The 17,344-nt window shown below is 35.3% G+C and overlaps 1 protein-coding gene across 1 annotated transcript in view; it reads right to left on the minus strand.

The window, feature by feature from the left end:
• Positions 1-1,095: 1,095 nt before the first annotated feature.
• LOC118742131 (nitric oxide synthase-like) overlaps positions 1,096-17,344 on the minus strand; it is a gene marked incomplete at its 5' end in the record, with an annotated part of 17,326 nt that continues 1,077 nt past the window's right edge. Inside the window, 7 exons of the mRNA XM_036474091.1 lie at positions 1,096-1,676; positions 3,514-3,580; positions 4,205-4,329; positions 4,499-5,795; positions 6,190-6,267; positions 9,433-9,491; positions 9,903-10,007. Coding sequence (XP_036329984.1) covers positions 1,569-1,676; positions 3,514-3,580; positions 4,205-4,329; positions 4,499-5,795; positions 6,190-6,267; positions 9,433-9,491; positions 9,903-10,007 — 1,839 coding nt within the window. The remainder of the gene's footprint in view (positions 1,677-3,513; positions 3,581-4,204; positions 4,330-4,498; positions 5,796-6,189; positions 6,268-9,432; positions 9,492-9,902; positions 10,008-17,344) is intronic.

Here is a 17,344-nt window from a genome sequence, read left to right on the forward strand (position 1 = left end):
GATGTTATGAAGTTTCAAAGCGCATTAACTCATATTTATACTCGGAACAAGAATAAAATTGAAAAAATCAAATCTTACCTAGGCAGAAAGGTTCCTTTTTATAACAAGCCGGGAAAAGAAAATACTACCTGTTTTAGATGTAGGCTTTAGAAATTTTCTGTGTCTTATAATTTTGAAAATCTACCTGCATACTTACCCATAACTGACGGAAATACATGTTTATAACTACATGCCTACAGCAGGTTTCGAACCCAACCACTCTTCCTTTCGATGCAACCACTCTACCTACTATAATACAATTCGAGTATTAAAAGTACTATTTGATTTATTTAAAGAAAAAGTGTTATCATTGTTATGGTGTTATTCGTTTATCCGGATAATATCTCACTTGCACTTTATACCTTTAATATATGTATGTATGTATAGGTACATACATTGAAGTTGCACAACCTGGGTATTTTTATTTGATCGCTTATAACTTACGTAGTTTTGCATCGATTTTCTTCGATGATAGCTTATTTTTTTTTGTAATACAACAGAGCTTAGGGAGAAAAAAAAATAAAAGGTTTTCGAGATCCTTCCCCGCAAAGTACAATTTTTTTTATATTTTTACAAAAAAAATTTAAAAAATCGGTAATGATTGTTCGTTATCTTTGAATCTACAGGGCCTAGCAAAAAGTGTTGTATGCACAGTTTATAGAAAATTTTATTACCTTTTAAAGGCTTCAAACCGTTTTGGAATTGCTTAATTCGTTCTTGAGATATATATGATAAAGTGGACCCAATTTTTTTTTTTTGCAAAAACGGTAAATTGCAAATATCTCAAAAACGGTACCATAGAATTAAAAATAACCTTGATTTTCGGAATCAGGGGGTGATTTTACATCAGTATTTCATAACGGCGTTTCTGGTAAAGAGAAAAAGTTGAAATTTGTGGTCCAGTGTAATTAGCGCATTTTAAAATTTATGTCGTTTTCTTCTTTAACATGGAAATGCCCAAATCAAAGAGGAATGGTATATTTTTAATATTTTTATTTTATTTGCTTATTGCTGCGTTTACATTTGTGATGCAATACCTGAAATATGTGTAGAAATACATATATATGAATATATTATATATATAGAGGCAATAATAAAAAATGTGTGTATAAAACTGATGAGTATTTCATGTTCGAACGATAATTATAAAAAGTTAGTGATATCTCTTAAATAACTATTATACAAAGGAAAAAAATATTAGGAATTTAAGATATTAATCTTTAACACAAAAATTATGTATCAAATATTTTTAATAATTTTAGTATTCATTTATGTAAATCTAAATATAAAAATAATATTTTAAGTAAATGCAATATGGTTTGATAATTTATAATATGTAAAATGAAAATAATTTACACACATATATATGTATATTGTGTATGGCATTAATTTTGCGTCACGCATTTGATGGGACATTTTCTAAAATTTCGTTGCAGAAAAATGAAATAGTGTCCAGCACTCCTCAGCTTTTGATGTGTTTATTTTTTAATCACTTAATTAAATCCAGTGATCCAGCGTTAAAAGCATGCTTACAAGGCATTCAGTGTTCGCGAGCCCCATTGAAGAGTTGATCTATTGCGCGCCTCCCCTGCGTGTGAGGTTATACCGAAAATATCTTCATGATAGCGGTTTTCGTGCTATAAATAAATAAAAAGGGTAGATGTTTAGAAAATAAAGTAGAATAATTGAAACTTAAAATATCGGTAAATAAAATAGGATTGCAGAATCCAAAAGAATCGTTTATATTTTGTGTTTTACGACGGGCTTCCACTCGAGTAGCGCGGGTAAGTACCCAGAGACACCATGCCTGCGTTGGAAAAGATGCAGATAGACCGGGGCATCTTACAACACGACATGAATAAGAGAGCAGAGCCGATCCCACCTGGGTGTAGGATCACGCCCAGCGAAGTGAGCAAGCAATTAATGGGGCGACTAGACATTTGCAAGCTCGAGCTATACGCCAGGCAAAAAATTACCAGCCAACCCACTAAATATAATCCTAGCCCAGATACACATTAGTTCTGAGTATCGTACCTAACGGTTTCAGAAGCCGTTGGTCTACAAAGGTCACGTAATGGTTTTAAGAGATTTTAATAATAAATTAGAGAACCAGAGCGTGCATTGTGCTTACTTGAGAATTACGGAATTTTTAAGTCTAGATTTGGTAGCAATCCAGACGAAGACGATAATGTCAGGAGCGTTTACGAACATCGTCTTTGCCGCTGCATATTTCCCGGAAGACAATAAGAGCATGCCGGCGATGGAGCTATAGATGCTGATAAACCGCGTAGGCTGCGATGTAAACAACAGCAGGATTAAAAAGTCACCTATGTACACAAACCCGGATCTGGTCTAACGATTTAGGCCATTCGCATGTACTCGGTGTCACCTAACTAGCTATGGAATTTCCTAAGGTAGTTGAGGATGGTGGGATGCAATCACACCATACGCAATAAGGCCATAATAGCTTTATTTCGCTTGGAAATTGGAAATAAAACCATACTTTCGAGACCGCCTTATTTCCAAATAGAAATGTAAATAAAGCCGTTATGGTTTTATTGCGCCATTTAAAATTTTTGTGTGGAAAACATAAAACCAATTTTTGCGGAGAAGGGTGGATCCATGTGACCAGCTTTTTCTCAAGTTTATAAACTTCTAACTAAAGTGGAAAAAGTTACTAGCTTCAGGTGCATAAATGGAAATTGCTACTTGAATCCGTTTCTATAAAATATTATTTCTAAGCTTTTCAAATTTACTAATTTGCGAATTACTGCAATGCAATTATACTTGTAAAATAAAGTTAACAGCCTGTTTTTTATATTGTAGATCAGAAATGGAAATACAAATGCCTGCGACAAATATAACTGAATAATATTTGCAGCAAGAAAATGCTGGAGCTCAGCAAATTTTCCAAGATATGTTGATAAATTGTAATTTATTTTTAAAAAACTTTGCTGCGCATCAGTTAAGTTCTGTTATTCTTTGACTGAATTTAGTTTCCTTCGTCTTATCGGCAACACCAGTACTTCAGTAACTATGCAAAGTAAATGCCTTAAGTGAGTAAGTAAACTAAAGAAACTACAGTCGAAGAAGTAAGATTATGGCGTTTTCGTTTCAGCCAGAAAATTTTAGCTGTCTTGCATTGACCTCTTTGAATAAGAAATACTTAGAATGCAGTGGAAACGTCGCACATTTGTTCGCAACGAAGACACCACTGCAAACCAGCGATTGCAGTTAAGGTGTCCGTTTATAAGACAGATTAAAGAAAATTTTATAGTAAGGTAAAATAAAAAAATCCACGAATACAATTTTTGCCGCCAAAAATGACATTAATGCTAATTATAACCTCAACTTTGTTCCAATGCCGTAGGTGCAAAAATAGTTGTCCTTTTCTTACCAGTATGCGCTCGCAAACATATTCTTACTATGTAGGCACGAATGTAGTATGCATGCACTCTTTCTAAGTGTACTTACTCGTAATGCTAGCAAAAACGCCTCCACTTCCGTTTCAGTTTTTTGTTCCTTTGCAGCAATACACTTCCTGTTAAAGCAACGACAAACCGAGAAATGCAAGAAAGAAAATAAAAACAGAAATTAATGGATGTCGAGATATAGATGGTATGTATGCAGCTAGGTAAGAAATAGTAACTATGAGGTCAAACATGTTTCTGAAAGAAGTTTTTGCCACTGTCACAAGAGTAAACTAGAAATAAATAGAACCCATTCGTAAGAAATTATTCAAACTAGTTACACTAATCTTCGCGACTAAATGTGTATGAAAATTGTGGAACAACCAGTTTAGTATGGAAAATATGTAAGTAAGTCTATATATCGCTATCGACTGTTCGATTTTTATCAGTTGTTCTATTAGTATGTTTTCTCACAGTCTTTGCTTTTCACTGCAGGGATTCTTAGATTCACTATGAATCCAAAAATATGCTTTTCTTAAATAACTGCTGAAACACCTTCATTCATATTCATACTTTTTTTTTGCTAATTTTCTCAACCACTCAAAGGTAAAAAATTGCCTTCTATTTAATATCAACCTTGTGGCTAAGAAACCATTAATCACCGCCAGAAGGTTAACACCCACAACGACAGTGCTTACCGGCAATGAATGTTAAATTCACCACATTCATTGCGACAATTTGCGTCATCCACTCACCTAATTGTCCCACAGACATCCTCAGCCATTGTGACATCACCGCAAACGTAAATGTGTCCCCGCTCTTCGACAATCAGTTGGTAGAGAGAATCAAATTCATTTTCAATCTGGTGCTGAACGTAAGTCTGAAAAATGGAAGAGAAAATGCGAAAAAAATGAATAGTTAGGCAAACAGATTTAAACAAGAGTTTTGGAAAAGTAAAAATTGGCACGCGTGTTATGCAGTTCTATACAAAAGAAAATGAAACGAAGTCTAATGCTCAAACTAAAGTTAAATATCTTTAAAGCACTCACCTTTGGTATCTCCAGATCACGTGACAGCGCCAAGAATACGCGATCTAAGATCTTTTCGCGCTCCAACAGCGCCTTTTCTTCTGCGTACAAGTTCATCTCGCGCGTACGGCAACCGAAGAAGAGCCACACCTTTGAGCGTTGCATCTTCAATTCGCGCCACACCTCCAACTCTTGCCAAAAGGAACGGAATGGCGCTATGCCAGTGCCAGGTCCGATAAGCACCATCGGCTCTGAGGAGTCTTTGGGCAAATGGAAGCCGGGTGCACTGCGTACGAAGAAGTACAATGGCTCCTGCTCCTTCATGTTGGTCAGGTAGTTGGAACAAACGCCAAAACGCTCGTTACCGCGTTGATTCTTGTACTTGACAACGGCCACAGTCAAATGGATTTCGTTAATAACCTTACGCGGCGATGAGGAGATGGAGTAGAAACGCGACTGTAAAGGCATGAGGTTGCCGAAGAGCAAACCGGCGGGTGGCTTACATGAACGGAATTGTTCCAATACAGTGAGTAGAGTGGGCAAATACAACTGGCGCCACTCCTCGTAGGCAGCGTTGTCTGTGCCCAGCTTCTGCAGACGCTCTGTGTCATAATTGTCGTCGCAGAAGTCGGCCAGCAAATTTAGCAGCTCCAGCTGTGGAGGCGTAGTTATGTCAAAGAATTGTGTCAATAGGCCGCGTGGCGTTTCCGCGAGTATTTTGTCATGTGGTTCCCAGCAGTTGAAGGTGCCGTTGGGTGTCTTCTTCTTCCTCATCACCTGCACTTGCAGCACTTCATCGGGGTCCTCGAAACCGGTCAAACGTTCCAAAACACCATTCACAATGTTCGTAGAATTAGCCGGGAATATACCAACATGATCACCGGGCTCATAATCCAAACCAGGCGCATAGATTTCTACTAAAATGGTCGGTTTGTCATCTTCGGCAAGTTTGGTTAGATTGCGCGGTGCAGACTTCATTTTGTAGCGTTGCACCTTCTTGTTGTGATATTTCGAAAGCAGCTGGTCGATGGTGCCCTCGCGCTGTGATGGCACCATACGCACTGTGCTGGCGGTTAGCGTGTCGTCGTGGAACGCATCCGACAAGCCTTCTGAGTAGTCTACATCGAACGTTTGGCAAGCAGATTTGAAAACTTCAGGTGCCCATTTGCGGAAAGTTTGCTCTTGGCCACACATTTCATCACCGCAGGTGACCTCGAAAAGGCGCTGCCCGCCGAGCTCACCAATAATTCGGTCCAAATAGATACCGAAGGCGCAGAAGTTCGGGTAGGTGCTCGAGCCAAGCGCAAAAACGGCGAAGCTGTAAGGGAAGAACAGAAAGATGTTGAATTCATAATTAATTAGTTTAGGGCTGAAGTTGGGTGGAGGGACTAGCACGTTTCTTTTAAGTAGGTAATCATGGATAGGGATATTTTTGTTAAGTTTCAATATATTAGAGAGAAAGCGTCTTTTACTTTGGCATGCGAAAATATAGTGAGGATGTAAGCCTTATTGAATAGTTTACATTGTCCTCGTAGAGCCAGGTGCATGCTTCTCTTATTTATTAAAGCAAAATGCTTGTCTAGGCTCTATTGGAGAAAACATGCGTCTAGACAATAAATTTCCATGGCCGCCCACAATTAGAAGGAAAGACGAATACAATCTCCCCTCCCCCTTACATTGTGTCTCGTTTAAATATTTGCAAGACTACTTACTTTAATTTTCTTAGCGGCTCAGTTTTCTTCAATTCATCCAGGTTCAGGCGTTGGACCTTCGGTGATGTAATATCCACACTGTCGGAAGAGAATGAGAACAAAATTAAGATGAATAATGATGAACGCGGAGATACTTAGCTTACAACATAACCTAATTAAATTTAGGATATATGTAAATAACTGAATTACTTCTGACGGTGCCACAGTATTTGAACTTTCGGAATTTATTTTTGTGTAAATCTATACATCTATCAATCTAATACAGAGTTTATTTGTATGTAGTCCTGCTTGGACAAAATAAAAGATCACATGAACATGAAGAAGAGATATGAGCTGGGTGTAGCGGCCTACTTCACTAGCAAGAATGCTATTGACTTTCGCCGTCCAATATATTTTATATGTATATGGGCAAATCTAAAAAATAGGTAGACCTCCAAAAAAAATTTTTAATTTTTAAATTTGTGAGCACACCTATGTTTTATATATCATTTTATTCGTATTCTCTTAATAAATCGATTAATATAAGTATAATTCATTTCCATCAAGTGCTTCAAAAGAATAAGCTGGGCTCAAATTACGTTGTTCAAGTTGTAAATTTTGAGCAGAGATTTTGAAATTTTTATTATTTATTTTTATTTTTTATTCTAAAAGAGACAAGAGGTACGAAGTGCCACTTTCAAAATGATAGCAAATTTTTGTTTGTGTCCTTCTTAGTCTCAAATGAGATAAACTTTTAAATGACAGTCGCTTATTCTTTAATTTTAAAGTATAGAGCTACATAACTTACCATCAAATTAAGGAATAAGCGAACTTTACCTTAAAATCACGTTTCAAACTATTTTAAGAAGTTAAGTACAAAAAAAAAAATTAAATAAAAATTTGGGTTAGGCTTCTTCTTCTGCCAGCATGGCCTCATTTGTAGACACATCTATAAAAAATTACTAGCTACTGTTGGTGCCTCTGTGTAACATACAGAGTAACATACAGAGTAAGAGTGAGTAAGTAGATATGTATATGACTAGTTTGAAAAATCGTGCCTCATTATTTGATTGTTCCACCAGAGCTTGTATGAACTACATATAGTACACATACATACACACATATGTATATAAATACCCAGTCGCTTGTATGCATTTATGAAGAAGGCTTGCTATATGAGAGAATTAGTGTGAACAATTCATACGTAGTCATGAATTTGCACAAATAAATTCAAATTCTAGCGAATTGCAAGCGAATGTACGTTGTTCAAATGTATTAGATAAGTAGCATTTACATATGAGGATACATAGATTTTAAGAATGCATTAATACTGTTCAATTAATGCATTTTTGTATGTTTGAAACATTAATACAGCCATATGCATACAGCAGTAGTACAAGTGTATGGTTAGAGTATGCATACACAGCAGCAAGTTCATGCCACCAGCGGCGTCGTATGCATAAAATTTCTACTGGGTGTATCCAACATACATACATACATATATATGTGTTTAACCATTCACCATTGTACGCTTGCAGCGGTTGCTGACAGCGATTATCAACAGCATTATCATTGTGCGGACAGCTGAGCAACCAACACTTACAACTTCCCAGTGGGAAAATGTAATGTATATTAATCGAAAAAATAATCAGTAAAACAATCCTTTCACATTCGGAAATGCATTTTTCCCCCAGGGCCATGTTCTAAGAAAAGTGGGACATTCACTTTTGGATTACCTAGTATCGAGAAATGAATGTATTTTAATATGAAATTTTTGGAACTTTTTGAATACATTACAATGCTGATTAAATATTAAGCAGTAATAGAATCTAGAACTCATAAGAAATACATTATATTATTTATCACGCATGTAATGCATTACTACTGACTGGCTTTTATGTACATTCGAAAATGCACGGCGATGTCCTAAGAAAGTGGGGCATTCATTGTGGCCTTACCAGTAATGCCGGAATGAATGTGATTTAGTATGAATTTTTTACGACTTTTTGGATACATTACAATGCTGATTACATAGTTAGCAGTAATATTATCGAGAACTCATAAGAAATACATTACATTATGTATCACTCATATAATGCATTACGACTTTTCCCACTGGGTTGTTGTTGCTGCTGGTGTCGCTGATGATACTGGCGTGATGTCTGATAAAGGAAAGCAACATAGCTGCGATAAATATATATATTTATTTATTTGCCATGTGATACACGGCAAAAAAACATGCGACCGCCGGCCAAAACGCACAAAATTACAGCAAACCAATGAAAAAAAAGAATAGGGGGAAAAAGGGAACTTCGCAAAAAAATTCCGAATCATGTACAAAGCATATTCACTGTTTCCCCGCAATATATCCTGTAAAACGCACCCTCACAGCTGGCCTTGAGGTCATTTAATGACGGACAAATGTGCGATTGTTCATACACTCCAACATATATGTACATATGTATGTATGTATGCATGCATGACTGCGTATGTGTGTAAGTTGGTGAATCGGAAATGCACTGTGGTCCACAGTTTTTTCTCGTTTTTTTATGCGCTTGTACGTGGATCAGCTGGGCAGCTGGCTGGGAGTAAAAGTGAACTTTTGTTTTATTGCGGCCTGAGGTGAAATTGGGCAAAGTGAGTGCGGCGTGGTCAGTGTTGAGGTAACAAGGTTGAAGTTAAAAGTGTTGCCCAAAAAATCAGAACATTTCGCTGCAAAACAATGCGGCAACAAAGGATGGCAGAACAATTTTACAGAGTCTCGAATAGCGGGCAAAGCCACCGAAGAGAATAAAAATCAAGCAGTATATTCACAAATATGTAAAAATGTTTTGCAAAATGAATGGCATGTGGTTTTTCGTATTTTAATTTTTTTGCTCTTTTAAATTAAGTGCAATAACAATGCGTGGCACACATATGTATGTATGTATGTTTATGTAACAAAGAGATTTGAGGCAATTTATGCTTAACTATCAATGTTTAATTATCTAAATTGATTGTAATTTTTTAATAAGATGGTAACCTTATCCAAGATTCCTTACCACAAACTGAGATTTGAAACTGATTATTATCTGCAAATTTAAAATTTTTGGTTTCATGAATCTTTCATTTGATTAACAATGATTCATGCCAATATTTTTTTTATTTTTTTTATTTTAATTTTTCCAACTCACTACAAAATGTTTTTGATCCTTCTTAAAGCCTCAACCTTATAAATCTATAAAAATCCAAAGTAACTAAGCAATAACTAGAAAAAACGCTTACCTTTTATCCTTGGCCGTTTCCGCATTTTCACGCAGGTCATACAAATCTTGCGAGAACAGCTGTAATCAGGCAAATGAAGAAGTGCGCATTCACACGCAAAGTAGCCATGATGAAGCAATTGAAGTAAGTAGTTGGCAGTTGAAGCGGAGTTGCAGTTGAAAGACAAATGGCAGAGATGACGAATCGCAAAGCAAGCATAAGCAAAAGTGCGACGTAAAAAAAGCATGAGAAAAAAGGAAAAACAAAAACAAAAAACGTGTCATTAGTCGCATGCAACTGGCAGGCATTAGCAGCTCATTAGTGTCAGAGTGTAAATGCAAGCAAATTGACGTTGCGTATACGCAGTGGTGCTGCGTACAAAACAATGTGGTTTGTTTTGCTTTTCTTTGGGAACAGCTTGCAGCCAACACTTGCTGGCATGCCGTTAAAGGCTTGCCCGCTTTAATGTTAAAATTTTTTAGTACACTCACCTCGCCATTTTCTGGTGGATCTCCATTGCCAAATGTAGACGCAACTACGAACAGAAGTGATTCGTGCTCTATGCTGGAGATATCATAGTCGGCCATGCAGTAAGTCTGAAAAATAAATAAAAAATAGTCATTTATATAGTACATTTACATTATTAAATAGATATGGGTGTTTGCAGCGGAAGGTCCACCACGACAAAAAAAATAAAAGTTGTATATCTAACGTATTTACGGGCCGATTGGTCTGCATTTTAAAATATATACTGGCTATGTAAGAAGAATCATGTTTGCATAAAATGGTCTTCCTAGGTGGTGCCAAGGTCGAGATATTTCAAAAAACCGTATTTATGGTCCGATTTGGTTCGAATAAATTGACCCTGAATTGGCGCTGAAGTCAAAATATAAAGTATATTCTACATAAAATGCATGTTTCATTTGCGTTAAAAATTCATTTAAAAGCAATATTAACGAAAACATAACGATGGAAATTTATGTCACGTGACGCCACGTCACGTCACGTTTCACACTTGGGGTTGTAAAAGAGAATTGAAACAATTTGCATTAATTCAAAAAACTCTAAAAACAACTAGAATTGCTCCAAATCATATCAAAATAAGTTTCATCAAAATAGGCATCCACAATTCGCAGAGTTTTGCGATTTTGTAAGAAAAGAAAAAATCAACTTCCATTTTTTGTCACGTAACGACACCCTCTTTAAATGCTTATATTTCAGGACCAAGCAGTTCGATTGATTTCATTTTTCGGTTAAATATAGAGCTAATTATGTGCTATACAATGGCCCAAAAAAGTTAAAGAAAACAAATGGTATTCCTTTTTTGTATCACATTGAAATCGTACGACTGTCACGTGCGCCACCATGGGAATGCCCATATGTAAATTGCTAAAGCAAGCAGGGTTAAACTATTATAGCAATCACTGAGGATGTACGGACCATTATCAATTGCTTGCTACCAGCGTGATAAACCACTTTAGCTAGTGAGTTCGTTTTCTTCACTAAAATTTGGAAATTGTCAGTCATATCAATAGAGCTCCCGAGGCTGTTAGGCAAAGAGCATAAAACATAATGGAACAATTTGATTTTTTGGAAAGAAACTGTTTTTGTGCGAATTTATTAAAAGTATTAGATTCAGTATACATACGCTAGCTATGTCAGATGTTTTGTAAAATAATGCGAGGGCCAGGTATATATAAAAAAAAACTGGCTCAAGAGCGGCTTACAGGCTTGCAATACTATTTCGAAACTGCTGACGATAGTAGGAGATAAATAATTAATAGAAGTCCTTGCTATCATGAGTACTTTTCGAACGAAAATTAATGTTGATTGGACGATATTAAATTTGGTGTCAAAGCGGGATCGGAACGGTATGTCAAAACTTAAAATGACGAACCATTAAAACCCTGATAACACCGAACACATTTTTGATCGAAATAAAAAATTCGCTCGTATTTTACACAACATTCATGACATTGGGCCATATGCATAAAAACTAAGCAAATGCTTTTTCTCAAAATTTCAGACCTTTCACTCGATTTGTTCAATTAAATTTAAGTGAAAGGTATGAAATTTTAAGAAAAAAAGAAAAAGTAATTGCTTAGTTTTTATGCATACGGCTGATTATTTCGACTTTTTTTTCAAATTTTTTTCACGACATTCTTTGTTTTGCATACATTTTTCTCGAATATTTTATTAATTTTTTTTTTAGTTTCAACATTTTAAATTTCGACATATCGTGCCAGACCCATCAAATTGTATCTAATGAACCCATTTAATGCATTCAATTGCTACCTTAAGGAATTTATTTATAGTATGTATGCATTGGGGCTGAAGCTGCGCTGATCTAAAGGAGGCCTATTTTAAAATTGTTAATATGCTCATAGTTTGCAAATGTTCCTAAAAAATTATTTGGAGAAGAAGAGGAGCTGAAATCTTCATTACTTGACGGGTTCGGAAAACACGCAAGTTAAAGCTCAATTAGTCTAAACTTAATTTACTTAACTTAACTTAATTTAATATTTTGGGAACTGTTTGTACGGAATAGATCGTAAAACCAAGAAAACACGTTTCCGCTCTGAGGAGTTATTTATATTTTTTAAGAACACTCAATTTTATTTTAAAGTGAAGAGCGCTAGCGTTACTTAGGTTCTCTTCACTATAAACTCCTCAAATATTTGGCGAACTCATGAATTTGCATGAGGTATTTGTTGCAAGTAATTTAAAAAAAGTTTTTTTTTTAGATAAGCTTCTATTAGTGGTAGGTGAAAACAGGAAAAATCTACCCCCGTAACTAACGGCTAAATTTTTTTGGAGATATTTCTTTTCTTGTAAGTAATATGAGTTCCAAATATGAACCATACCGAACCATAAATACGGGGTTTTCAAATATCTCGACACCTGTGCCACCTAGCGGAATAATTCATATTTCATTGTCATCGGAGCTAAGTTTGAAGTTTCAAGTCTGTAGACCTTCGAGAAGTTAGTTAAAAATTTAATGCAATAATCTATTACACACAGGTGGAACATAATAAAAGCCTGTAAACAAGTTTATTTGTACTATTGCTGGCATCACTTTTAGGTTCAACGCTACGAGTTTTAAAGTATTGCGAAAAATATTTATCACTCACATTTTTAAAAAGGAAATTATGATAAAAATATAGTATAGTATAGTATAGTATAGTATAGTATATTTTCAAGCTTTATAATTTTAAAATTTAATCACAAATTCACACATACATTCACATTTTCAAGCTCAAACAACAACACTTTTGAGCACTTTAATTTTTTTTATTTTCAGTTTTATATGATTTTAAAATGCTGGCAAATTTCAAAAAAAAAATCATGGCCGACAAACTGAGAGAACGGTGCTACCTTCCTATGCTTTTATCATGTATTTATTGCCCTTCAGTTAAGTTGTAGTGAGGAGAAAAATGGAAATTGTTTCGTCAATGAGGAGTTTTTCCAACTATGGTTGGCGGTTGGTCAAAACTCAACTTACCGTAAGAAACATAACACCTGTAGCTTTTTTAGACGGAAATTGAGAGCGTTGAGAGAATCAGGCTTGCCAGATTTTTGGGTTTAAAAATAAAATAATGACAAATTTTTTCGCACGAATTTTTTTGATGTGGCAGTGTAGGCGGCGAATCGTGAATTAACTGAAAAAGAGAATACAGGAAAAAAAATGTTTTCTTTTTTGGGCTTAAGTTGACGTGTTGGACAATTTCTTACGGCAATTTAAGTTAAGCTAAGTCTAGACTTAGACCAAAGGCTCTGTAAGAGCAAATCTCAAACCAGCCTTCTTTCATATTTATCTCATTGAATTTTACATATCTTCTCGGGCTTTAAATACAATAAGTAAAAGTTTATAATCAACTTTGTATCCCACTTATCCAGCTTGCAATTGTCATGAGGATTTATAGTGGCGTTCAGAGAAAACCTGTGTGATTAAAGTAAATTGAAAAATGTCTCGTTTATATAACTGTAATTTGTACATATGTACGTATGTTCCTTGATATTGTAAAATTTGCTGCTCTGAACTATTCTTGGGGAGAAGTAACTTTTAAGAGGATATTTATTTAGTAAAAGTTTTGGAATTCAAAGTTAAAGTTGATCACTTATTTCTTTGGCCTTTTCTTTCTTCATAAATATTAATGCAGCTTAAAATGATTGTTGAGGAAATGTTCGTATTGGCTGAAAAGGAAATATTTTATGGCCTGACGCCAAGTATAAAGACTTTACTTATGGCATTTTCGTTACAAAAAAGTTTGCCATCTCATTGCCCTCTTGTTTTTAGAGGGCAAATAGAAGGTAACCTTTTTCGGTAGAAACTCACTCAGATTATTCAGAGAGAATTTAATTTCACTGTGTATTTAGCTTAAACATACACTGCAGGCAAAACGTATTGGCACAACGAATTTTGCACAATATGTGCACCAGTTTCTATTCTAATATTTTTTCGCTAATTTTTTATAAGAATATGGTTTAATTTACAACAAAAAACATAAATATATAGATAATTTCTAAACTTCGTGCAAAACTCGCGAAACTTCAGGAAGTTTTCATGCAAATTTTCAACTTTTTAATCAGATTTTTAGAATTTTCTTGAGCATGCAGTTTTTTAGCCCATTAAATTGTAGTAAATTCAGATTTAGTTCAAAATCGAATTGATTTTTGAGCTTTTTTTTGTTGAAGGTGTATTGCATTTTTTCCAAATAAAGTATTTTCGAAAAATTTTTTTTTTTATGGTGGAGACTTCGTGAAAAAAATAGCAAAAACCAACCGTAATTCGTAGCTACTTAGAGCTAAAAATCTGCATGCTCAAAGAAATTCTAAAAAATCTGATTAAAAAGTTTAAAGTTTGCTGAATTTTCGCGAGTTTTGCAAAAAGTTTTGAAATTATATTTTTATATCCTTTGTTGTAGAATGATCAATATTTTTATAAGAAATTAGCGCAAAAATATTAGAACAGAAATTGGTGCATATATTGTGCAAAATTCGCTGTGCCAATACTTTTTTCCGTGAGTATAGTTAGCTTTCGAAACAAATCATTTTCTGTGCTTTACTAGGAAAGTAAATATTTATCAGCTTCCGAGATTTGCTTTTTGACCTCTTAATTACACTACATAGCCATTGAATAGTTGTGATGTGCTAATAAATAAGTGTGTGTACAAGACTACACAGGTAATCACTTTTCAAAGACAACATATCTAAGCAGTTCAATCTATTTATTTACTTTATTTACTTATAAATGTGTCTGGTAATCTGTAAGTATTGGCAAATACTCGCTTTTAGGAATGAGTGTGCTTCTTGCTCACAGCCGCGAGATGTTTGATCACTATTCGTGTGTCAACAAATAAGCTCATAAATTATTTTGAAACCAAAAGGCGCATTCATGCCTCTGAGCGGTGTGACTTTTACTTACATACATCCACAAGTTTGCCGCTAACACAACCCCAACAACAACATCCCTGTAGGGAAACTCCGAACTGGTGAACTAAATTTGTAGTTCCGTACTAGATCTTTATCGCCAAAAACGAACCAGTCCGATAGTAACTAGATCGCCACCAGTTCAAAAGCAGCGCGATGTGGTAATTTTAAAAAACAATTTTAATTTTAGATATCTATGTATATCTAACTTGACGAATTTAGAACTGGTTCGAAATTATAGAAAAAGGGATGCAGAACGAACTAGATCTTATCTGGCGAACTTTGAACTAGTTCGGAACTACCGAAATAGGGATGCAGCGGGTGGCTTGTTTACTTTAAATAGATTTTTTCTTGGCGGGTTTTTCATTTAAATACGCTTTCAGTCTGCACTTCGCAGATACTTTTTCATAGTTTTGTAATACAAAACTAAAATTTGTGTTAACGTTTTAACATTTTGGGAATCTAACCAATAATAGCCAGAACCTCTGCAAATTCAGCTACAATCAAAGGTATGTAAATGTGTTTTCAAATGCCCAATTTGCTTTACATTCATTCAAGCAAATTTGAGTTCAGCTTGAAAACACTTTTCTTTGTAAATAATTAAAAATCGCTACCATGGTAAAACCAAAAATACTGTTTGAAAATATCTTGTTACTTTTTTCGTCTGTCGATTTTATAGAAAAGGTAATGCAGCGGGGGACAATTTCCGATTCCTATGACATCGCTGTGTTAAATTCGCCAGTTGTTTGCATGTAAAAGGGATTTATCGCGAACCAGTAGTACTAGAAGCGCACCAGTTCAGAACTAGAGATTTTCCCCACAGGGATACAATGTCTATATGCACATGTATGTAAATATACTGTAAGATTTGCACTTTATTCTAACTTATCGATCAATTGGGTCTGAGCCAAATGTCTATTAAATTGGCTATTTAGACATATCGTTTAAGCTGTTTACCCTAAAACAAACAGGCAAACGACGCACGCACCATCTCTGTCTCCGTTCCGTTACCTAAACACATACTTATTTACATATGTACATATGTGCACAAATCGGCAAGTGATTTTAGTGCTCCTGCTTTTGCACACCTGAAGTGGCAATTTACGTGTTTATTGGCAATGAAGGTCTCAACGTTATTTGCACTGCAGGGCAGAGAAATAAGTTGTTAGTGTGTCAGTCGAAGAGTGATTAGTGAGTTGTCAGCGCAAAGTTGATGAGGGATGTTTTATTACTTTTACCTTTCCGTTCGCGGAGCTACATAAATACGTATGTAAATATGTACTTATGTATTTTTTATACGTTTTTACACATATTTTGTTTTAACGGTAATTTGGTAATGTTTAGACATCACTTTAGGACATCAGTCGATACGTTAAGAGCATTGCATTGGGTTGAGAGAGAAGTAAGTAGTTTTTACTAATAGGATTCAAAGACGTACATATCTGGTAATACTTCTTTATTCGCTGCTGTCATATTATAGGGCATTTAAAAGGTGAAAGAGCGTAAAACATTTAAGGACAAAATACCGACATTTGTTACTCGGCTAAAATTTTGTGGGTTTGGAAAATGAAGCTTCCAAAAGGCTATCTTCACGTTATTAACTTTATTTGTGAAAATACGTTTGCTCATTTTGATGCCCTAAATTTTGATGTTGGAGGTGAAATTCACCCTTGTAAACGTTTTTTTTGAACGACTCGATGATATTTATCATAAAAAAGAGCAAAAATAACAAACTGGCAGTAAATAACTTTTACCCAAAATCTGGGATCTCTTCCTAAGAGATATTTTTTGGACTTATACTTCTGGGTTCAGATACATTGTCAATTATGCATCAATGGTATGATGGAGCAGATTTTAATCAATAGCTTGGAAATTCTCTTTGTTTAACTTCCCAGAAATATCATCGTGTACAGTAAGGAAGACGTCTTTACAACTGCTGCCATTGCTCTTGATAAACTGCCAAAACCTGCAGCTTGCAACGGTATGCCCTAAGGTGGATTGACTTTAACTCTCCTTAAGAGGTTATAAATTAATTGCGTCTTTACGAATGGTTCCAAAAATGGACACTAGGCCAGAATATAGAGTTGATATCAAAGATAATGAGGATACGATTGCAAAAATAGGAGAATTTGTAGGAGTTTACATGTCTGTATCACAGCCAAACTGCACTCAAGGCATTGGTCAGCCCTCTAACTACTTCCATACCAGTTCAGCGATGCAAGTCTCAACTAAACTTTTTTGATAAACAGAGCGATCTTATCAGACGTTAGTAGCTGATAATGGAAGACCTAGAAAAATCTGAGGGTATTCCTGGATCCGCAACAAGTTATAGCACTCCAATTTTAGGTCATCAAAGCCATCGTCAGAAACAGGTTGAATATTTTGTTAGCGTCGATTGGAAGGCATCGAAGTGCTGCAGGCAGGGTTCGGAAATTCTCACTCACATTCTCTCACGTTCGCGATCGATAATATTCCAAGTCTATTTTTGCATTCTTTTATCGCG

The sequence above is a fragment of the Rhagoletis pomonella genome, unplaced genomic scaffold (assembly GCF_013731165.1).
Source record: "Rhagoletis pomonella isolate Grant_MI unplaced genomic scaffold, Rhpom_1.0 Rhpom_scaffold_00006, whole genome shotgun sequence".
Taxonomy (NCBI): Eukaryota; Metazoa; Arthropoda; class Insecta; order Diptera; family Tephritidae; genus Rhagoletis; species Rhagoletis pomonella.